This window comes from Elgaria multicarinata, chromosome 1 (genome assembly GCF_023053635.1).
Source record: "Elgaria multicarinata webbii isolate HBS135686 ecotype San Diego chromosome 1, rElgMul1.1.pri, whole genome shotgun sequence".
In the NCBI taxonomy this organism is placed as follows: domain Eukaryota; kingdom Metazoa; phylum Chordata; class Lepidosauria; order Squamata; family Anguidae; genus Elgaria; species Elgaria multicarinata.
Window position 1 is genome coordinate 33,923,859 of NC_086171.1, and position 24,137 is coordinate 33,947,995.

The following is a 24,137-nucleotide window of genomic DNA, read 5'->3' on the forward strand; positions in this document are numbered from 1 at the left end:
GAGGGTTTGGTGCAACGTTCATGTCTAGTTCTTAAATCATAAGGCAGATAGCCAGCAGGTAACACAACTAAAAAATACATGAATCAGGTATGGACTTCTTTCCCTGCAGTCTTGGAGATTTTTTTTTTTTTTTTTTTTTTGCTAAAGGGATGAAGAATTCTTTAACATTCAAATGCACCCATGGTCATATTAATGGTAATCTAGACCACATATTCATAGGGCCTCAAAGGCAATCTAGAGTCAGTCGAAGCTGGTGACTCTGATGTCACAGGGGAGGTGAATCTACTTCTGATTTAAATCAGAATCAGTCAGAACTCTGAAGGAGCTCTTTAAAGTGCAGAATTCTGGCTGTTTCTGACTGAAACCCGGAGCGGATTCACCACCCCACTGACATGGAAGCCCCCAGCCTCCACTGTTGAGATGGCGCTGTGAAGGCTAGCATCTGACTTCTAGATTCAGCTATAAAGCATAAAGGAATATTTCATCAAGCTGGTAATAGGTAAACAAGTGATAAGCCAGCTGTCTACAAACTGTTGCCCTCCAGGTGTGCTGGACTCCCATCATGCCTAGCCACCATTGGGGATGATGGGAGCTCATTTATTTTTATATATAATTAGCATTTATATATTGCCTGATTTGCTAAAAAAAAAAAACCCATCAAGATGGCATTGCTGTCCAGCACATGAAGTCAGAAAATGTCCCCGAGTTGGTGTCCTCCAGGTGAAATGCCCTCTGCTTCCTTTTTCACACCACAAAGGGTGTCCCTTCCACAGTCCAGACTTAGTCAAAAGCTTTGATGCAAGCAGACATGTCTCCCTTTCCTCTTCAACCGCTGTTGTTCTTGCTTCTTCAATCCTGGTTGTTGCTGTTGTTGATTAAGAAGTTGAGCCGATGTTCTAGAGAAGCAATCTGCTCCTCTCTAGATCTCTGTCTGTAGTTGAAACAGACCAGACCAAAAAAAAGAAGAAGAAAAAACCTCTCCAGGACTGTTCAAGATGGGGCATCTCATAGACTCATAGAGGCTGGGAAAGTGAATCTCACAGGGAGGGGATATTCCACTGCGTGGACATGGGGGAAGAGAAACGGAGGAAAAGCTCAGCCAGAAGCTGCAGAACGGTGCAATGGTGGGTTGGATCTCCATTTAGGGACTTGCAACTGGGCTGGCAGAAGCAGGCTTTGCTGCCTGCTCCTCCCCATGACAGCCTGGAATTATTATTATTATTATTATTATTATTATTATTATTATTATTATTATTATTATTATTATTATTATTTTCTTACCCACCTCTCTGACTGCTACGTGGAAGATCAGGGACCCTGCTCAACCTGTGGTGCAGGGGAAAGTGAGCGATCCCAGGAAAGGTACCTTCTGTCTGGGGAGCTCAATTTGGGGAATCCCCCCTTCCTCCTTGGCCTCCCCTCCTCAACAGACTACCCTACTGTATTTGGCAGTGCAGCGCTGGTCTTCTGTGCAACATTCAGAGCCAGAAGTGCAGATACAGGCTACATGAATGCTCAGATAGCCCCCCGCCCTGGAAATATGCCCACGCTTGAGGATTGGTGGTCAGTTCATGAACTCACAACTTCATAGATTGGGGTGGTCGTTCTTTGAAAATGTGGGTGTGACTTTGACCTCCCAAGGTGTCAAAGAATCAAGAAGATACAGTAACATAAGCACAGAAGGTCATGATTTTATGCCTGTTTAGACAGGGGTGGGGGAGTCCTACAACTCTCAGCATTGCTGGGAATTGTAGGACTTTTTTTCTGTCTAAACAAGCATTGCATTGTGCCCGTAATCTATCTTTTAAAACTTCAGATTGAACTTTGTAAGACCCTCCTTCCAAAGAGCCTCAGGCGGTGGGGGGGGGCTGTGAAAATGCCAGGTCTGGATAGAAAGATGAATGTCGCTTGCCCAAAGAGTTATGAGTTCTTTCTCTCTCTCCCAGCTTCTAGCTCCTGCATGAAATAGTCACCTTGGGCTTCCCAAAGAATTGCTGTTTGCGTCTTAATGATTTAAGAAGAGACTTTGGGCAAAAAGCGTGATGGATTAATTCCTCCACCCTTCTCCTCGCCTTTACAGTGGGTTTTTTATATCATTCGACAATGAAGACTCCTTTTAAAAGGAGCACAAGGAAATTTACTTGCCTTGTGATTCAATTTCAAAAGCTGAGTCTTTGTTGTTGTTGATGTTCTCTTGCTTGGCCATCAAAGCCTGGGAAGAAAAGAGGCTGTTGTGCCTTTAGGCTCCAAAGCCAGACAACGCAGATTATGGAATGTGAACCTATCCTACATTGGTGCCTGTAGCTCACTGGTAGAGCACATACTTTGTGAGTTGTAGGTCTCTGCTTATATCCCCAGTGAAACTCAGGTTTGCTGTCAGTTGGCACATTCAAAGCTTGGGGTGGACACACTGTGCTTTATCTCTGCACTATAACCAGTGTGATGGATTGGCGAGAGTGTTGGACTGGGACTAGGGAGAATTGGGTTCTGGGCCCCACTCAGCTGTTGAGCTCACTGGGGGACTTTGGTCCAAGTCACTGAGTCTCAGCCTAACCTACCTCACAGGGCTGTTGTGAGGATAACATGGAGATGAGAGGGAGAACCATGCAAGCCAGTGGAATTTTAGGATGCTTTTAGGATGTTTTTTAGGATGTTTTAACAATGTATACTATGTTTTTAATCGGAATTTTATACTTACTGCTGTTCCCTGCCTCGATCAAAATGGAGAGGCGGGTAAGAATATTATACTGATGCTGATGCTGATGACACCATAGGTTTCTTGCAAGAGGAAAAAAGGTGGGATACAAATGTAATAATAAACAAGCAAAATTATCATCATCATCATCATCGCCATCGATAATGATGATAAATAACAGCACAATCCTATGCATGTCTACTCAGAAATAAGTCCCATTGAGTTCAATTCAGCTTACTCCCAGGTAAGTGAGTATAGGATTGCAGCCAAAGTATGTCTCCATTTTAGAATTCTATTCTAAAGCTTTGATCTCATAGTTTTGCCAGTTATGCCTTGGCAGTGATGAGTGGAATAAAAGCCTTGCAGGAGCAGTTGCATTCACAGTTTGCTTCTGTAAAAGGAAAAACATGCTGTGATACGCATGAAGACAGGTGAATGAAACCAAGGTCTCAGAAATGTGGAACTATCAGGGCGAGGTTATAACCTTAGCAAGGTTTGACGTGTCAGTGCTTATCAGCAGCAGCTAATTGCAAGCGTGTAGTTTACATAATGGCTAATGGGACAACTGGAAAAAAAGTCCTTAAATAGCTATAGTAAAGTCAGTAGTTTAAATTTAATCAATGCAAATTAAATTTTGGACATGTCGCGCCGTGCCTTCCAAGACTATCTAAGCCACAAAATAGAGTAATTACAGGTCATTTCATAAAATGAATCAAAACAAACCATTTACATTCAAATAAAAATATGATGGAGCATACTGTTTGGCTCCTATTTCTTTAATATATAAGTGGATGTTAAAAATCAGTGGCACTGTCCAGATTTCCCCTCCCCCATGAAGAGAGCTCATGTCACATGTGCAGAGATCAGGAAGCTGGCAGCGAAGGGGGTTGAGAGAAATGAATGGAAAAGGGTTTCCAGTGCAGTTTCCATCAGCCTCTGGCCCCACCCAGAACTTACACTCCCACACATCCTCTGGGCTATAGCCAAAGGAAGCTGGTGGCTCTCATGTCAGTGGGGCAGTGAATCCACTCTGGGTTTCAGTCCGAACTCTAAAGGAGCTATCCAAGGTGCTTAGATTGGTCATTTAGAGTTTTGGTTTGTTCTGGCTGAAACACAGTGCGGATTCACCAGCCCACTGACATCGGAACCACTAGCCCCCACTGGCTATAGCCCTACATGATTGGCCTCAAATTGTAAGGCAGGATCCTGTGTGGGCCAATCGCTCTCCTTCACCCGCAGGTATAGCATCTGGATCACACCCATAGTAGGGTGAGCAGGGATTTCCAAGAGTAGGTTACTTCTGAGTTGACATGTGAAGTCTGTGAGCAGGGCCCTCTGCCCCAGATTGTTGGGAAGCTTAGCATGCATTTTATGATGCGCCACAAATCAGTTAGGCCGCAGTGTGGGATAAATGTATCTAATCCCATTGATCTAGCTGGAAACAAAGCTGTACATAACACTTCTATGTGCCCCAGAGTTGTTAGTTTGTGGAATCAGGGTATCTCTTCTCCGCTGGAAGACTGTTTTGCTCAGAAACCACATACAGGCAACGTCACACCACGGCGCCTTCTGTCTGTGGAATCTGTAGCTATTTTTAGGCCACATCTGTGGGCTATATTACTCCAGCCCAAACATTGATATTGTTTTAATTTCAGAGATTTCCTGCTTAATTGCAACAGCTCCTGATTTCTTAGGAGTATGAGGCAGCAGACTCTAAGTCACATTAGACTAGCAAGAGTACAAACAGATTTTTATGCCTTCAACATTGACTTTTATATCCCATCTACTAAGCTGCATTGCTATAATCACTTACCTGGGAGTAAGTTTCTCTAAGAGCATGCTTACACATAGGCCAAATGTGGCAGCTGCACACGCAACGGGGTGTGGGAGCAGAACTGGAGCTCCCACACCCAACCCCATCAAGAAAGTAGAAGCAACCCTCACGTTTCCGTAGGTGTCGGATACAAATCCTTGTCAGGCTGTTCTTTTGTGTTATGTTCTTTTCTTCTAATTTACCAATGATTATACTTTTTCCTACCTAATGAGTCCCCCAAAGTATGTTGACACTACTACCGTATTTTAAACGGATCGGCATGCAACTCCCTGCGTGTGTGGTACTAAGAAGGAATGATGATAAAACAATTAGCAAAAGCCATGTGCAGAATACAAAGCCGAAGACTATTTTTGTAATAAACAAAACAACCAGGAGGCTTTGTGAAACAAAATGTCCTAGCAGACTTCCTAAAAAATCTCAGTGGAGTGAGCCAGACAAATTCCCTGGAGGGGGGGGGGATTCCACAGCATTGGTGCCATCATAGAAAAAGCGCCATGGAAAGGATGTGGACCCTCTGGGCCAAGGGTTTAATCTGCCTGGGGGGTGGTCCGGATGTGGTTGGACTCAATGGGCTTACAGGCCTCTTCAAACTCTACTATTCCACGATTCTCTGTTTCTCCTGCCCCACCCCTTCCCAACTGGCCCATGAAGCTGCATGGCAGCAACTTCTGTTGATAAAGGCACCAATGTTGAGAGCCTTTTCCTGCTTTGGCATCTGCAAACTGGGGCACAGCTTTGATCGAGGGGATTCCCATTGCTGACCTCTTGTCCTTAACAGTGGGGCTTGAGAGTGAACTTCAGGCTTTGGTGTCCTTCCTTACCACATATAGAATGATTAACATGGACCGGGGAATGAGCTAACAGACAATTGGGTGGCTGGCTCTGAAGGTGTACAGATTAGACATGTCCTACAGGCGTTTATGCACTCAGGCACCACTTCCGTTTATGTGCTATTGAATGGTCAGAGCAGTTTTTAAGCCTCAAGATGTTTATGGGTGTACTTGAAGGGGGGAGGGCAATGAAGAAAAATGGTGTTGGGGGCTCATACAGCAGGGATGAGGGCTAGGTGCAGTGGCGGCTGGTGCTCATTGGGGCTGGTGAGATTACTGGAGGAGGCCAGAACATCATCTCTGGCAATCAGCAGCTGCCTGCCCTGCATCGGAGCCTGGTTGAGGGGGAATTCCTCTGCTACAAGTGGGTGGGGCACAGGCGGAGGGTCGCCGCCCCATTCGCCACAAAGATAGATCCGCCTCTGGTTGGGTGCATGTACCATGTGACATAGGAAAAGGCCATGCTCAAGAAATCTCACAAAATTGCTGTATAGAGACAAAACACTCAGATTCAGGGCACAGTTTCAGGAGGGGAAAGGAAAACTCCTCCCTCTGCTTTCTTTCCCCCCTCCTGAAACCACTACCCCACCCCTCCCCGCTCACTGCAAGCCTCAAACAGCTAAAGTGTGAGCTGAAGCAGGGATTCCCAATGGCAGGGCACCCGCAGGAGCCTCCAATGGCACCAGTAAAGATCTACACTCACTGTCCCTGTCAAACATTTATTATTATCTTTTTAAGTAGAAAAACTCCTTCCTTTCCCTGAACCTGCCGATGATCAGCTGTGAGGCAGGCAGAGAAGAAATATAGCGACTAGTGAACAATTTAAACTCACAAGACAGATTGTTTTCATAGCAACTTTAATCATAAACTACCTGTACTAAAACTTCAAAAATGTAAAAAACAGAGGTGGGGGGGGAAAGGTTTTTCTTATGTGTAAAATGTCTTTCCACTAACGACTAAATTCTCTTAGAGTAAGGATGCCCAGCTCATTTCTGGTCTTTAGACGTTTTCTTTTAAAAAAAAAAATGATTCAGTAACACAGTTGGAAAGCAGATGTGTCTGTATAGGGATCACATATGTGAATATATTCAACCGAGCTACATTTGGCAGAGGACTTTAAAACTGCTGTAAGCAAATCCCAAACACATGATCCGCTAAGCACTAGGAAAGAAGAGAAGCTAAAAGCTGGGGAGTGTGTACCATCTAAGGGAAATCAATAGGAATGTGCTGCAACTCCAGCGATCAGGGGGTTGGTGTAGTGGTTGGCATGTTGGGCCAGGACTGGAGAGAGCCAGCTTCAAACATAGTCATGAAGCTCACTGGGTGAGGCTAGGAGCGTCATTGGGCGAGTGTTTTATAGCACACTCATTATTGGCCACTTACGGATGTTTGTGGGTCCTTTTGACAATGCCATCCGGCTCCCATGCATCTCCCGCTCCTTCTGCTCTATTTTCCGTGACAAAATAAGACCTGGAAAATTTGGGGTTTTTTTATTGAAGCGAAACTTGCCACCAATTTCTGCTGTGCACAGGAAAAGCAGCGTGATAAAAACACCCACTGAATGGGCCACGTGGCCGAAAGAAGAAAGAGGAAGGTGCTCAACCCTATTGTGGGACGGAAAAGTGATGATAGGGAAATGCGATTTCCCCCCTCTCTCTGATGATGCTCTAAGGATGTATGAGCATTTTGTTCCTGTCCGCAATTCATGCAAAGATGTCCCATCCGCAACCCCCAATGTGAGCAGAAATCCAATTCTCAGGAAAGTTTTGCAATTTTCTGAATGTACGTTTGCGTTCCCAAGTGTGCACTTATGCTAATGTGGACTTCTGGAAATGAGCATATGCACACTCCCTCCCAAAATTCACATTTTCATGCTTTAACCTATGGGGGAAATGCACATTTTTGGTTGGGAAATACATTCTTTTCAATAAATGAATAAATATTTTTTCCCAATTGGGGAAAATTGAGCACTTAAAAAATGACAATTTTTTCTGATCAGGAAAAAAAAAAGACACACTTGTTCAGGAACGCAAATAAGGTGAAAGAATCTTTGAGGACGCATTTGGAAAACCTCAGCAAACTGGTACATTGCATGTTCATGTGTCCCTGCTTAGGGCCAATCATTATCACTCAACCCAACCTACTATACAAGGTTGTTGTGAGGACAAAGGGGATAGAAGAGGACTATATATGCTGCCTTGAATTCTCCAGAGGAAATGCAGCATATAAATATAATACATAAAATAATATAGGTGAATTACAGTAATAATTAGAGAAATGATGCCCTCGGGCAGCATATGCCAAGGAGAGTTCCATGTAAGGGGGAATATAAACGTATTTGTGACAATCTAAAGGAAAATTATTTTATCTGTGCTAACTTGCTATTATTGATATTTAGGTGGGGCAATCCTTGCTCCTGAAGCAGTGTCTCCCCTTTGTTACAAAGCAGAGTCAACTTGAAGAGAAGGGGTTGGTGAGTGCAGATCCTTCCTCTTGGGAGGCGGGTATTACCACAGTCACCATAAAGCAGGGTCCAAGTGCTTTACAAGAGACCTCAGAACCATCTATATCTGTATTTGTTTTCCTTTCCCCATCTTAGATGGCATTCAGGGAATAGTAGGGACTGAAAGATGAATGTCAACAAGCAATGCTAAGGCCTAATCTACACCACGCAGGATATAGCACTATGAAAGCGGTATATGGTATATATCAATGGGCCCCAACAATTGTCAGTGCACTTCAATACTGCTATAAAGTAGTTGTGTGCTTCCTGCTTTTTATATACCACTTTCATACCTCTTTCATAGTGCAATATCCTGCCTGGTGTAGTTTAGGCCTTAGTCAACTCTGTGGCCATTTTTACGCCTGCCATTTTCCCCGGGATTGTCCCGGGATCATCCCTGTCCATGCAAATGCCACACAGGGGATCCTGGGAGCAGGCAGGATCCCTCAATTTTCCTGGGATAACCCTTAAGGGTAGAAAGGGCCTATAACATGACTGTAAAACAATCAGGCTAACTTATAATTGTCACATGAAAAACCTGTTTGCCTGCATTCACCCTCTGCGAAAAGAGGCATGAACAGTGTGATTGTGGTTGGTGTTGCTCATGCAAAAGTCCAGGAGTAACATATCACGGGAAAACTACAAAGCATTGTTGTCTTTTCAAATACATTTATTAACCAATGTTAACACATTTAATGACTCTATATATTGCTAGTCAGAGCAGCTTACAAAATGCCAGAATGCATCATAGAACTGGACAGCCACAATGAGTAAATTACAATGTGCATAGTGGCTAAGCTCAACACTTTAATATAGCTTTATGATTTGCAGGGAAAAAAAGTATTTTTAAAATCAAGATTCCTAAAACAATGATATTTCCCCCTAAAACTTATACAAAACCAGGCCACAATTTTTTTGTTGCTGTTCTTTTGTTGATTTTTTAAAAAAAAACACGCAGTTTTCACGCTGTAGTAACTTGAAAATGTGCAACTGTGTCAACAGAGACAAAAAATAAAATAAAATAAAAGCCAAAAGAACACGAACCTTACTTTCATGCAGCTATCAGTTAAATATTACATATCCTGGAATGATTTTACACCAAAAAAAGAGAGTTTTCACAAAAACTTGCTTTTATAGGGTTGGACCGAAGTTTTTTTCTTCTTTTTTTAGGAATTGTAAATTAATCAAAGGGTGCATTCTTTGTTGCGCTTGCAGTAGGGGTGATGGCTTCCTTTACAGTCACAACACAGAGCAAAAAAAGCTATTGATTACTCATTTATTAAGGATATTAGGTGCCAAGGTAAAGTTAGCAGATATTCAGCCCAACCTAGGATCCTTCTCTGGGACTAGAAGTGCTAATGCTTGTATGGAGTTCTGACAGCAATAGCTTAGCCATTCATTTCAATGAAGAAAGCAAGTTGACATGTGCTTTCCTATGCATATGTGAATGTACTTTTCTCACCAGATTGAATGGGGCAGCTTATCGCATGTAAGAGTCATATGCATATTTGCATGTGCAAAAGATCTCTGGATTGGGGATAAAGTTACCATTTTACTTGTTGTTGTTTATTCGTTCAGTCGCTTCCGACTCTTCGTGACTTCATCTTACTACTGTGTCCAATTTAAATTCAGACAGTGCGGTCTGAATTTTGAAAACTTGTCCTGGAAATTATCTGGTAGCACCTACTCTATTCCAATCACCATTGTATGTTTATGATCTGGATTGTACTGACAGATCACAGAAGCTTAGTATGAGCTTCATCTTCATATTGACCCTGACAAAATCCAGAAAAACTAAAAGAAAAGAAAAAGCTTTTCCTCCCGGTTCTTCCGTTCCCATTATTTCCATTGTGTCATCGCTTTCAATAAATATCCAAGGTCTAAATAAATATTTACAAATTATTTTTCAAACTTGAAAAAAATGGCTAAATTATTAACGGGAATTAGTTGAGTCTAAGACCACCTTTTTGAAAGAACCTTAAAATGGTGAGATGCTTTAAAAGAAAAAGTTGGTTAAATAAACTTTACACCTATTATTAAAAAATTGTCTCTGAACATGGATGCAATTTATATATATACCTTTACATAAAATAAACAAGAGGAAGGAAAGATGGCGGGTGGGCAATCAGTTTTCAACTATCGATCCATTCCTATTGGTAACGCTTCTTTATCCAGACATTCCGCAAAAGACAGACTTTTTACAAATCACAGCATCTTTAATACAGGAAAATTAACATGCATTATTCTTCATTCTAAGTATAGAGATGGCGATAACCAATTATTACAGACATAATTGCTTCTGTGAAAGCTAAGTGCTTCCCCATCCCCCAACTTTAATTAATTTACTGTTGACTAAGCAATGTAGATTAACGGTCAGTCAAATAACATTCCATATGGTAGGGAAGTGGGCTGCAAGGGGACAAATTATTACGCCTGTTTTCTTCTTATGCCTCATCCTTATAGCTCCATATATGTCTAAATGTAGAATTGTGGTGTTTTTCTTCTTTTTTGGCCTTTTTTTTTTACAAGCATTCATGTAAGAAGGAGGATGAAATGTGCAAAAATGTAAATTTAAAATTTAAATATTTTTTTTTCCTCTACGATCCGGCTCAGCAAAAGTCTACCCCAGTCCCCTGTGATTTTTAAGCGATAAGATCAAAGCTAATATTTTTTTTGTTATAAAAGCTATATATTGAAAAATAATAATGAAACAAACACAATTGGGAAAAAAGTTTAAGAAAAAATATGCAGGACAAGTACCTGCTGTGTCAACCCTGTTCCCAAAATTCAATCGTATACCCACTGGTGCAAACCAATAGATAATGCCTTTAAACAGTAAATTAAGCTGAACAAAACCAGCTCATGTGATTAACAGGTAAGTGTTACATCCAGGTAGTATGCTTTTTTCTTCTTCTTTTCTAAACATTTTAAACTTCTTACATTCAGATCTCTTTAAAATGTTCCTGTCATTATATTTCTTAGTCTCTATGAAACCTAAAAACTTTGCTTTCATTTTTTTTTTAATTTGCTGAAAACTCAACAAATTTCCTAGGTTAAAATTTACCAAAGAGTAATGTGCTCCAGCAGAGATTCAAATTGCCTTACTGTCACAAAAGAAATTGGGGGGTGGGGGAGAGGAGGAGGGAAGAACAATTTGAGTGGAGCATTAAAATACAAGACTGAAATTTAACTGTGCAAAAAGTTCTTTACGAAAAAGTGTTTTAAAGGCTGGTGCAAAAAATAAAATAAAACCGGGGAGCGAATTCTAACAATTCTAACTCCTTGGAAACGAACTTTAAAAACACTCCCCCACCCCCAAAAGAAACCTGCTGCGTCAGAGGACAGCACTAAGCCAGGGGGACTCCTTCGCAGGGGAACGGAGCTTTCATCTCTTTCGGCGGCAGGTGCGTTTGTGTTCAGCATGCCAGTGCTCCTGCTGACACTTGATGGAGCAATAGGAAGTGTTCCAGCAGCAGTGATACATGGCCTCCTCTTCACAGTTGTAGCACTGGGGGTGAGAGGAGGAGGAGGAGGAGGAGGAGGAGAAGAAGAAGAAGAAGAGATGGAATTGTAATTAGGCACACGCGGTCTTCTCTCCACATTTGTTACTTGTCTTACAGCTCACCTCTTATTGTATCAGTTTCTGCAAAAAATGCTCCCAGTTCTATTTGGTTTCATTAGGTATAGAAATAGCTTTAGGGCTGACTCACAACGCATCACACTTGACTGGGTTCACACGACATGACAAATCGTTGTGGATAACAGGTAGAAGGGAAAGTAAACAATGATTCCAAGGCTTAGAGCATAGAGACAGCAGAAGCAAAGGAGAGAGAAAAGGCCCTACACATTCCCCATGCATCTTTGGAAGAAGGCTCCGGATCACAAAACACTCATGCCATTAAACATCCATCAGCCCTGATAGTGCCACCACATGCAAGGGGTAGTGGTTTATAGCTAGTGCTGCTTACCCACTGCTTCTTCTTGGTCTGGGAGATCAGTTGCTTGTGCTGGCTGGCTAGCTTCTTAACCTCTTCTAAAAACTCTTCTTTGCACTTCTCCTTCACCTGCTTCGTTTTCCTGTCACTCTCTGTCTGCATATTTGCAATGGCTTTGTTCACAGCCTGCCTTTTTTCCTCCTCCATTTCTGTACGCAGCTGGGATAAAAGAAGCAGGTGAATGTCAATCGTCATCATCATCATCATCATCATCGCCACCACATTATCCATTGCTTTCAGAGGTGGAGGTGGTTCACAAGCTCACTCGATTCACAGTGCACTCTACGTGGAAATGTCACTAGTAGAGTTCCCCTAGGCTGCCAACTGGTGTGGTAGGCTTCACAACAGGGTCACCAGAGCAAAGCTGCCATGTGGGTTGTAGGGATGAGGTGCACTGAAACAGTCCTGACAAAAACCCTTTGAGATTTCTCCAAGCTGTGTCTGCACTGGAGTAAATGTGCAAATCACTACAGGTATATAACTGATCTGTGCAATTTGAAAAGCAGGTGGACGTACAGCTGCATTTCTCCAGTTGCTGCATTTCTCCAGTTTTAAACAGACAATTCCTGTTGTAGGGTACCTCACCCTACAACATCCCTGACTCAAGCAAGTGCAGACAGAATCATAGAAAAATATTGAAATCCTTTCTAATTGGAAAGACAGCTTTATAGTAGCCTTGTAACAACTTGCACAGAATTTTTTTTAAAAAATCAAACTGCTCTGAAGATTTAAAATTCTTTTTTTTTACTCTTAGTTTAGGCCAGTTCAAATACCCAAACAAAGATTGTTCTTTTCTGGACATCCCTTCTTTGGATTCCTAGCTAAATTTGTGTCTGATTTTATGAAGTCTACGACATCTGAACAGACCAGCCAGTGGAAATAAACAACTTAACTGTGACTGTCATTACTGATATGGGAGTGAGGGAGCTGAGATTTGCTAAGGTCAAATAGTGAGCTCTGGACATGGCTGAAGCACCTCACACTCTACACCAGATCTCTTTAAATGTGGCATTCCGTGTCTAAAGGCATGCCCACAGGTCTCAAGATCTTTGCAGGCTTCTTTAGAAGAGTTCTCTTGCAAAGTGATTGGCCAGAGGTTATCACCCATATGTGGAACAGAAACCACATTCTGAATGGACCATCCCACCCCACTCCCACCCACGATGTTGCTATAAAATTCAATGGTGGTGCATAATTAGAATTAATGCATTTGTTGCCAAATCCTTCCTTTTAGTCACCTTCTCAATAGCTTCTCGCACAACCCTCTCAGTTTCCCTCTTATGATCAGCCTTGATTCTTTCTTTGAAGTCGCTGAAGATTTTGGTGTATTTGTCATGGCACATGTTTTGACACACTCCGTCGTTATTGGTCTGGGTACTCCGATGCAGCATTTTTGGAGAAGAGGCACTTAATTTCTTGGTCTGGGTTGAGACTGAAACTTTTTCAATGGGTTGAGGCATTGTGGAAATTTCCTGGCTTGAACTAACTGCTTCAGTTTCAGGCTCTGGCTCCTAGGAAGAACCAACAAAATGACTCCTCTTAATGACCAATGAAGATTGCCACAATAATCCGGCTTTCACAGATAAAGACTGGAATACATTGAAGCAATGTATAAATTAGGTATAAACACATCCTTGCAGCGTCCTCTAAAGATAAAGGGTGCTACAAGATTAACACAGATGACCATGCCAATGCTGGCTAACTACCTGATTAGGTTGGGAAGAAATCACATCTAGCGTAGGAATGAATTAACTTGCCATATTACTTACTATACAGTAATAATAATAAAATAAAAGTCTGCTCTTGCAGAATGGAAAACTAGGTATCTCTGACTTCGGCTGCATAGAAATTAGTAACTGCTCAAGAGTTTAGTGGATAATTAATTAATACATGGTTACAGCTGGTGCAGATATAGTGCTAAACCATGGTTAAGGCAAAAAAAGAAAGCAAGGGGAAGCCACACTGGAAAAGTCAGAAGGGAGTGCATGAGCGTATAGCCTTCTCTCCAGCTCTTAATTGTAGTTGAGGGGTTACCTCTGTACGAGACTATAGAATGTTATATTATGGAACGTTGTGTTTTTTAGACACTTAACTGACAGATAATTAAAGGTATGGATGTTTTACTGACATGGAGGTGTATTGAGAAGTTCCAAACTGGATCAGTATGTAAGGCAAATTAAAGTAGTACTTTGGTAAAGAAACTTTCCATTAATGCCAACAGGTTCAAATGCACTCTTTAAGAAATAAATTTTCGGACATTCACACATTCAGTAATAATGACGCATGAATTCAATTTGTGAATGCTAAGAAAGAAAAGATGCCTCTTGCAATTTTGTTCCGCCTTATTCATGCACCCAATGTTATGCTCTTCCTTACTTCCTTTTTGGGTTCCACGCTTTGATTACGTCTTCCTTTCTTTGCTCTTGGTTCCTGAGTAACCTTTAACTGGGGATATTGTGGAAGAAATAATACACCATTAATTCAAATGCCATAAAACAGTAATTCAGACTTGCCGATACAACAATGACTGATGGTTGTTTTTGCAACAACAACAAGAATGTTGACTGATATTAAAAAATGCAACCCACAAAATAAATGCTTATTAATATCAATTAATTTCTCTCTGTATATTGAATTGTGAAAAGTTTAAAGCACACCAAATACAATGCCAGACTCGCAAAGGTCCCAAGAAGGACACAATGCTATGCGAGTTAGTACTCATGAGCCCCAAGGATGTAATTAGAGCTCAGGGTGACATTGTCTTACTCATTAAGGTATCAAATGTCCATGAGCTTTCAGGGCACCTGAGAAATTCTATCTCCAAGGGAACTTGGAACTGTTTCCCAACCAGGCAGACATTCATAGTACAGCAGACTAGATATTACTGACATGTTAGTAATATCCATAATCTTTCACCCATTCAAGGCTCTAAGAGTGGAAAAATCAAAACTGAGTCAATCAAACAAAAAACCCAAACCCCACAATCGGTCTTGGTATCTGAACCTAATAGGAATCAAACCACACGCAAAGCAGTGAGGATAAAGGACTGTGGTTGTTTTCAACAACAGTTATTTAAGCTTTAAAACATTCATAAAAACCTCATCCATTAGCTTCTTCCCCAGGCCCTGCCCCTCTCTCAGGAGGGAAAAGCGCTTACCTCCAATCACTGCTGAGTGATTCAGTTCTGCTTACTTCTGAGTAGACATGCATAGTGTTTCAAATGCTATTTGAAAGTGCTGCTGAGAGTTTCGGTCCTGCTTGACGAACAGAGTAGAATATGCAGAGGCTTGGCCTGCTTACTTCTGAATAGGCTGAAAATGGGTAAGAACCATACTTTGGCCCTACTCTGTCTTTGGCCCCAGCCACAGTTGGAATGCAGCCTCCAAGGCCTTTCCTAGGTGGGAATTCAGGCCATGGACTAACACCCCCCCCCCCCTGCATTAGATGTACTATTCTGAAACATCTGGCTTTACAACTGACCTAATCCTCATCAGGATCTCAAAACCAGAATAACCCTGTTCAGACAACATGCTAAGCCACAGTGTTTAAATATTGTGAGCTAAACATTATGGTTTAGCGTGACGTGTGAACCATTCCTAACCATGGTGGCTACATAACCATGGTTTAAACATGCTCATTAACCATTTCCTGCAAAAGGGTTAGCGGGTGAGGGTGTTGTCTGAAAAGGCCCAATACCTTATTACTATAATCTACTGCGGAGTTTCACTGGGATAGACTCTGGTGCAGAATCTGTTTGTTTACTCAAAGTAGGGATACATATTTATTTATTATTTATTTTATTTATTATATTTACTATATCCCATCTTTTTTCTTTCAAGGAACCCTAGGCGGCGTACATAATCCTCCTCCTCTTCATTTTTATCCTCACAACGCCAACAACCCTGTGAGGTAGGTTGAGAGTCTGTGGGCTGAGAGTCTGTGACTGGCCCAAAGTCACCCAGTGAGCTTCCATGGCCGAGTGGGGACTAGAACCTGGATCTCCCGACTCCCAGTCCAACACTCTAACCACTACACCACACTGGCTCTCATACAGTCCTGATAATATAAAAGCAGAATAAAGCAACAGCCTGACTTTGTGTACATCCACTGTAGGTCATCCTTACCAGAAGCTGTGACTTTCCAGGACAAACTCACCTGTTCATTGCTAGTGGAAGAGATGCTGGACTCTGCTTCCTCCTCTCCTTTGTCCTCATTCTTTGATTTCCAGAATCTGCCATCCCGAAGGAAACGCTGGTGTAGTTCTAGCTCATCACATGCTTTTTTCCAGCCCATGCTGCGTTTTACATGCAGCCGATGTATATTAACTGTGATGTCTTGAATGTTTTCTGAAGGGATCCAGGCCCTGCTCAATGGAAATGAAAAGACTAATTTAAGTGTGCGTGCATGTTTCAAATGAGCCCCCAAGTTATACCAAGAGCCTGTACAGTTTCAGGCACATAAGCCTAAATGCATGAAGCAAAGGCATTCTTCTGCATTTCCACACATGCACAATTTTAATTTCAACTTCCATTTCCTTGAAAAACAATCAGGTTACTAATCAATTTAGTTCTTGCAACAGGCTTCAAAATCTGCAAGCAGTGTCTGCAACAGATTGCGGTATTTTGGCAGCAGAGATTTTGCCCTCCTTCATGTACAGCTGCAGTGGCACTGGGAGCTGCTTCCCTGAGGGATGATCCTGGCCTGGTGTCAATCAGGTGAGAAAACGATTGTCCCTGTAGCTGAGTCATCCACACGAAGCACAGAGCTATAGGGCATCGCACTGCAGAGACGCGTCACCCACACTGCTCTGCCTCCATATGAAGGGATCCTTTGTATCCTGTATAGCTTATATTTGTAAGAACAAAAGAAGTGCTGTGCAAGATCAGACCAAAGACCTATCTGTCCAGCATTCTGTTCCCACAGGGCCCAACCAGATGCCTGTTGAAAGACCACAAGCCGGACATGAGTGCAACAGTAGTCTCCCATTTGTGTCCCCCAGCAACGGGACAATGGAGGTAATATACAAGTCTCATCAACTTGATAGTTAACTCTCTATTTTAACTATACGCTGTGTGAAGAAGTACTTCCCTTTATCTGTCTTGAACCTCTCACCACTCAGCTTCATGGGATGATCCCTTTGGGTTCTAGTTTGATGAGAGAGGGAGAAAAAAAATGTCTCCCTATCCACTTCCTCTACACCAGGCATAATTTTATACACTTCTATCATCCCCACCACCTTACTGGTTCTAAGCTAAAAAGCCCCAAGCCTTGTAACCTTGTAACTTTTCCAGCCCCTTGACCATTTGGCTTGCCCTTTTCTGCACCTGTAATCTCCATTCAATCTCTTCCTCTTATAGGAGGTGCAGTATCATAGCTCAGTAATGGTGATCAGTGCTTTGTGTGCAGAAGGCTCCCAGGTTCAATCCAGTTAAAGAAACCTCCGGTAGAGAGGCTGAGGAGCTGCTGCTACAGAAAAGCCAATAGTTTGACTCCCTTTACATGCTGGCTACCCCTCAAATAATGCTGCCTATCCAAATGCTGAAATCCTTGTTGCATTAACTAAAAATCCAAACTGTACACAATCTCCAATAAAGTCTCAAGTAATAAGCAATTTTGCCTATATTATATTGTTTTGTATACATTACGTTATGTGCAGATAAGTGTTTTGACACAGTTTTTGATATTCTGGCCCTGTATATCGGCCTGGTTCAGACACTACTTTGCCAATCCAGCAAGCCATGGTTTGTTGGGTCAGGAATACACCCTGTGCCTGTGTTCTCGTTTCTCCTCTCACGTACCTGGCTTAATACAAAACCACTTGGTATGTTTAGCCAGTGTTCTGTGATGTCCAAATGAGAAAACTATGATTTAAACACTTCATACAAAGGAGGACTGCAAAACCATAGCTTGAAATCCTGGTTTGCAAGGAATGCTCAAACCACAGATTCCTAGTTTTGACATAAAATCAAACTATAGTTTAGCAAAACCAAGATACTCTGCATTCTGCTGTATAAGTGAGGGGAGGAGGGAGTGCATGTGTGCAAGGTACACTCCCAATTTAACAAATCATGCAGAAATCTCAACTGGGCCATATATTTCCATGTGAGGCCCCTCACTGCCCCTCTTTCTGATAGTTGTTCCAAGCTTCTAGCATCAAAAGGACATGTACATGAAAGATGTTGTCAAATCATCGCTCTCTTTGTCACAATAAAAAGGGTGTGCTTTGCCACAATGGGAACCTATTGTGATATAACTTTGTGATACAACTTCTTATATAAGGCTAATTTTAGGTTGCCAACCTCAAGGCATCTGAGTTTGCGTGTGTTTAATATGCTCCCAACTATAAGTACGGCTCCTGTATAGAGAATTGACACTTGAGTCATGCAGATCATTCTTCTATCTAAAAGACATTGGAGAGCATCCCTGTGGCAATTTTGAAAGTGGAATCTCTTGTGAGTCATTTGGTAGTTTCTCAAATATATTCTAAAATCATGTAAAGTTTGTGATTATTTCATCTGGGCCTTAGGAAATGAAGTATAATCATCAGAAGCTGCAGGTATAAAAATACCTCTGGTGGTGATGGCCAAAAAAGCGAACATCAACCTGATTGTCCTCTTTTTGCATGACTTTGGCAGGCCAGAATCCAAAACCTTTCATTTTTGCCCATACCAGCTCATGATTCGGTATCTGGAAATTAAAGGAGCATGTTACAGTTATAGAATTATTTTGGGTTGTGGGAATTAAAATATTACTATCACATAATCAAAATGAAACGTACTGATATTAGTGTTAAACTATGTCTTAGTATGCAGAAATCATACGAATCCCACCACCACTTTGGCCATTTTAACACCAAAATCAACACTGTGTTTTAGGATGCTGTGCTGGCATAATATTAACTATAACCAATCACCTATGTGCTGGCACAGCAAGTCTGGGGATTCGGTTGTAAGATTAAATTTTTAAAAAACTCCAGTTTAATTAATTTGTAGTAACATGTTATTTGTTACCAGCAGAGGCTCTGGGGCAGATATGATGCACACTCTTGGCAATCTTGTTCTTTTGTACATGCAAAATGTTCTACACGTACTTAGCAACCTGTACAGGTGAACCAGAGCTGCCAGACTGAAGCCAAACAAGTACATGGGTTTACGAGTGAAATGGATTTAAGATGAGTACATTTGAATACTCAACTGCTGATTGTTCCCAGGATCTGGTATCCAAAGATGTATGGCTTCTGTACATGGAGCTTTCATTTAGGAATCATGGTTGATAACCATTGCTAGATCTACCCTCCATGAATCTGATTGATGCTTTTAAAAACCATCTAGCTATCCACTATCATCATATTTTGTGGCAGCAAATTCCATATGTTAATTGTGAGTTATGAGAAGAAATAATATGAAATAACAAACTTACACAAGGATAGCAGAACCAATTGTCAGGACGTGCATTTGATAAATAAAAACAGTTCTTGCAAAGCTGAAGTTCATCCAGCTGAAAAAAGAAACACGCTGTCAGCCTCAATAATATATTTTCTGTGATGCTGAAAAGCATTGTTATACCACCTATAAAATGTTGATGTTTGAATAGTTTTTTACACTGCTCTCTGTCCTTGCAGAATACTAATTGTACAAAACTAAGCCTTAGAATTGTTTTATTTATTCCAAGGATGAAACCAAATGGATTTTAATATTTTAAATGAACAATAACATATATGACAATAATCAGCACACTTAGAAGATTTTCCAATAACATACTTAGGAGATTTTCCAAACGCCCAGAATAAACCACGGAAACATAAATATGACAGGTGTCATCATCAACATTTAGATGTCTCCGTTTTTCTTTTAAGTCAGAATGTGGCTTCAATTTTGAGTCAGAAAATTACAAACATTTCTGATGTAGATGCAGTAACTGGAAGTCAAAACTTCTCATCTAATTTTTCTTTTTCCTTTTCCATTACCTATCGACTACCTCTTGCTAACTTCATAAAATGTGCTTAAAATTACATTTCATTTTACTAAAACCTAGTTGTTTCAACAAACAAAGCAGATTTGGAGTCCATAATTATATGGGAAGATAGAATAGTAGGTAAGCTTGTTAAAGCATGATATATTATTAAAGTTTAAAATATTCACAAAACACATCAGAGCATTTCACTTGCAGGTATCAATGATGCACCAACTGCTGCAAATGATTTTCCTTATTTCCAGAACAACTTATAAGACAAATGAAACCACTGGCATATATATGGAAACTGATATGCAATTATACTGAAGCCAAATGACAGCTTAATTTACTGGACATTACTTACCTCATGGCAGGTATCTTTGTAAAGCATCCTGGCTATATCAGCCTGCTCACTGTCTGCTGCAAATAATAATAAAAAACACTACTAAATATTCCTACTAAACCTTCCATGCAATAATAATCATACTAACAATACTACTAAAAAAAAACCTGGTTAACTTGAAAGACTAAAAAGCATCATGGGATTCAAGGTAGAGTTGGATATATTTATTTAGTGATTTCTATTTTGATGCCTCAGAGCTGATCAACGTTTCTTGTGCATGGCTATGCTAGTGTTCTCCACAGCAAATATGTTTAATATGAAGGGCAAATTTGTAAACATTGGTTCCTAAATATTCAGTGGATATTAACCATGCAAGTGTGGCTAAGGCCTTGCACACTGGCTCAGTTCAGACAACATGTTAGTCAATGCAGTGTGAAAACTCCATTCAACGGTTGAATTTTTAGGAGGTACTCCCCATACATAGGGTGACCATATGAAAAGGAGGACAGGGCTCCTTACCTTTAACAGTTGCATAGAAAAGGAATTTCAGCAGGTGTCATTTGTATATATGGAGAACCTGGTGAAATTCCCTCTTCATCACAACAATTAAAGTGCAGGAACTATACTAGAGTGACCAGATTTAAAAAAGGGCAGGGCACCTGCAGCTTTAACTGTTGTGATGAAGAGGGAATTTCACCAGGTTCTCCATATATACAAATGACACCTGCTGAAATTCCCTTTTCAGTACAACTGTTAAAGTTACAGGAGCCCTGTCCTCCTTTTCATATGGTCACCCTACCCATACAACACAACATGTTCTAACTCCACCGTTGTGTGACTGTGGGCTACCGTGGAGTGGAGTAAAATCCATCGCAACATTTGATTGACAGTTGTTTGATTAACAGTTCCTCCACCCTCTCTCCTCCCCCGGTCCTCCCGATGGTATCCCATCAGCCACTGCTGCAAAAAAACCCAATCCCCATGGCTCTCCTAGAGTGGGACTCACTCTTGCCAAGGAACTCTGTACTCAGTGAGAAAAGTCAATGCAACGCAATGGACAACTCCACAGGGCCTGCCACACAACACAACCGTTGTGCAGGAACTCTCCTCTGCACAACATTCATATTTTGTGTGTTTTCTAAAAAACCCTCCACTGTTTTGTGTTTTCCCACCACACAACATATTTCTCAATGGTGGTGTAAAAACTCCACTGTGGAGTTCCAAAACCACTGTTAAGAAATGTCTTGTCTGAACTGAGCCATTGTGTCTCCTTTCTGTGGGAAACAAGGTATAGCCATGGCAAATAGGACCACCATACAGAATGTAATGGAACTCTCTGCAGTGAGGAAGGGGTAGTTGTCTCTCCCACCAGCAAGCCTACTAAGCATTTTGGCTCACAAGAGCTGTTAAGAGCAATTAGCTCTAAAAACACCTGCCTGCAGTGCACCTGCCAACCCCCAGGTTGTGATACACTGTAATTTGAACTGAGCAGCTGATCTGTGAAAAGGTTTGGCAGATAGAAGGTTCAGGCAGCCGGGTTTTTTGTTTTAGGGTGGTTGTTCTTGTTTTTTCTGCTTTTGATCTCTCCATTTCTCTATGCATAATTAACCCCTTCTATACACATACACATACACATACACACACACACATACATACAGAGAGAATTGAGATGTGATAAAGCTAAAGAATAAAACAACATATTCAGATTTTTAAGCAGGGCTGAGCTGAATATTTTAATTTTAATTTTCTTACTGATGTTACTCTCTCAACAACGTAGAACTTCCTATTGAAAAACAGGCAACTGATCCTAAAAAACCAATGAATCCGAGGCCATTTGGGGAGTAGCAGTTTCCTTTGGAACTGTAAATGGCAAATACAAACCCTAATATTTTAATATTATATTGATTCTACATGCTCTTTTAATCAGTTTAATGCATTTTATTTATATTGTATTTTTGTACTTAATGGTGTTCCCCGCCTTGATCCAAAGGGAGAGGCGGGAAATAAATAAATAAATAAATAAATAAATAATAATAATAATAATATTGCATGCCTGGTGGTACTAGCCAGCATTATCTGAAATACCAGTGTGGTCAGAAGTCCTCTACTGTCCACACACACACTCACACACACTGCATGGGCTTAGGAAGGAATTGCACAAGATACTGTATATAAAGGGGACGACTGGCAAGTGAATTCTGGACAAGTCAGTCTGGGAAGCTTCCACAGGCTGGGTTATTTTGGACTAATTCAGGCCGGCCCAGCTGCCTCAGGGCTGATGCTGAGAACATCCCTTAGCCATGTTCACATGGGCTCACTAGCTCAGGGAATGCAAACTCCCCAAAGCCCAGGCAGCTTCTTTTCAGCATGCCTGAAAGTAAAAAGGACCCAATGAAAATGAATGAACATTAAATGAATGAACATTAATTTAATGTTCATTAATTTCCAGTATCAGAGGCAGTAATCCTATATATATCAGGAACAGGGGTAGGAGATTGTTGTTGCACCCGTGTCCTGCTTGTGGGTTCTTGGTGGACAGCTAGTTGGTCACTGTGTGAACAGAGTGTTGGACTAGATGGACCCTTGGTCTGATCCAGCAGGCCTCCCTCTTCTTATGTTCTTAATGTTTTTGAAGGGGTACTTGAAAACTGGCAGAAAACCCCCTGAAACTTTATGGTGGGTTTCATGTCAGTCCTATACTTTGTAACTCATCATACCCTCAAATATCTTTAAAAAAGATGTGTGGGCTCCTTAAGACCCTATTATACACATTCACTCCAATTTATACACACTTACCTCCATAAAAAATCACTGTGTTGTGTAGAAGCAGTTGAGCATCCGCTTTGAACTCCTCGTAACTCCTGTATTTTCCTTCATTTACTTTCTAAACAGATTGAAACAAAACCATCAAAATGAGAATTAGAGCTACCAACTGATCAGATTTAGGCACATGTACCAATCACTTCTACATTACAGTTTTCATCATGAGAGTCCAATATTTGCAACTACACATAGCAGAATGACAGACAACAGTATACATGAGGTCCCAGGTTCAATCTCCGGTTAAAGGACACCTGGTAGCACATTTGGGGAAAGGCCGTGCCTAATAAATGTATGAGCACTGCTTCTAGACAGAGTTTATTGATACAGGATTTCCCAACATGGATCTCTTGGAGTGGGATCGTTCTGGAAGAAATGGTTTGAGGACAGCAAACATTCACATGTGCATACCCTCTATGTGGCCCTTTCAAATTTTCAAAAGAAGACTTTACATTACTTTTTGGGAACATACCTCTTGTATAGTTGGAACATCAACGGCTGTGTGGACCAGCCTACGATACATGGGATGTTTGTTGTCCTTGCCTTTCTTGTTCAGATCGATAGCCTAAAAGAATCACAACACATCAGTTTAGAAACAGGTTAGCCTTGGAGGGGCATAGAAGCTTTAAAAAGTAAAGCATTAAAATAATTCAGAAGTCTTCAGGTGAAAGGCCAAAAGCATATCCATCTGACAGGTAAAATTATATGGTCCATAAAGTGAACATTTTCTAATCTTTCCAATCCAAAAATTCTATTGCATTGAAATTAGGGGCATCTCAGAAAGGCTAATCTTACTAAAAACTGAATAATGTAATCAAGGGACAAAACTAGGGTGACCATATGGAAAGGAGGACAGAGTTCCTGTATCTTTAACATTTGTCTAGAAAAGGGAATTTCAGCAGGTGTCTTTTGTATGCATGCAGCACCTGGTGAATTTCCCTCTTCGTCACAGCACTTAAAGCTGCAAGAGCCCTGCACTCTTTTGTATCTGGTCACAAGGGCAGGGCTCCTGCAGCTTTAACTGTTATGATGAAGAGGGGATTTCACCAGGTGCTGCATGCATACAAATGACATCTGCTGAAATTTCCTTTTCTAGTTAAAGATACAGGAGCCCTGTCCGCCTTTTCATATGGTCACCCTAGACAAAAAAACCCGAGCATGTTT

The 24,137-nt window shown here is 41.2% G+C and overlaps 1 protein-coding gene across 6 annotated transcripts in view; it reads right to left on the reverse strand.

The window, feature by feature from the left end:
• Window positions 1-8,511: 8,511 nt before the first annotated feature.
• Window positions 8,512-24,137, reverse strand: part of ZMYND11 (zinc finger MYND-type containing 11) — a 110,116-nt gene continuing 94,490 nt past the window's right edge. For all 6 annotated transcript variants that reach the window (XM_063125822.1, XM_063125846.1, XM_063125830.1 and 3 more), the window contains 10 exons: window positions 23,446-23,538; window positions 22,950-23,037; window positions 20,175-20,230; window positions 19,277-19,354; window positions 18,426-18,544; window positions 16,013-16,220; window positions 14,234-14,302; window positions 13,096-13,368; window positions 11,831-12,016; window positions 8,512-11,370 (listed from right to left, as the gene is read on the reverse strand). In XM_063125822.1, coding sequence (XP_062981892.1) covers window positions 11,248-11,370; window positions 11,831-12,016; window positions 13,096-13,368; window positions 14,234-14,302; window positions 16,013-16,220; window positions 18,426-18,544; window positions 19,277-19,354; window positions 20,175-20,230; window positions 22,950-23,037; window positions 23,446-23,538 — 1,293 coding nt within the window. In that variant the 3' untranslated portion in view covers window positions 8,512-11,247. The remainder of the gene's footprint in view (window positions 11,371-11,830; window positions 12,017-13,095; window positions 13,369-14,233; window positions 14,303-16,012; window positions 16,221-18,425; window positions 18,545-19,276; window positions 19,355-20,174; window positions 20,231-22,949; window positions 23,038-23,445; window positions 23,539-24,137) is intronic.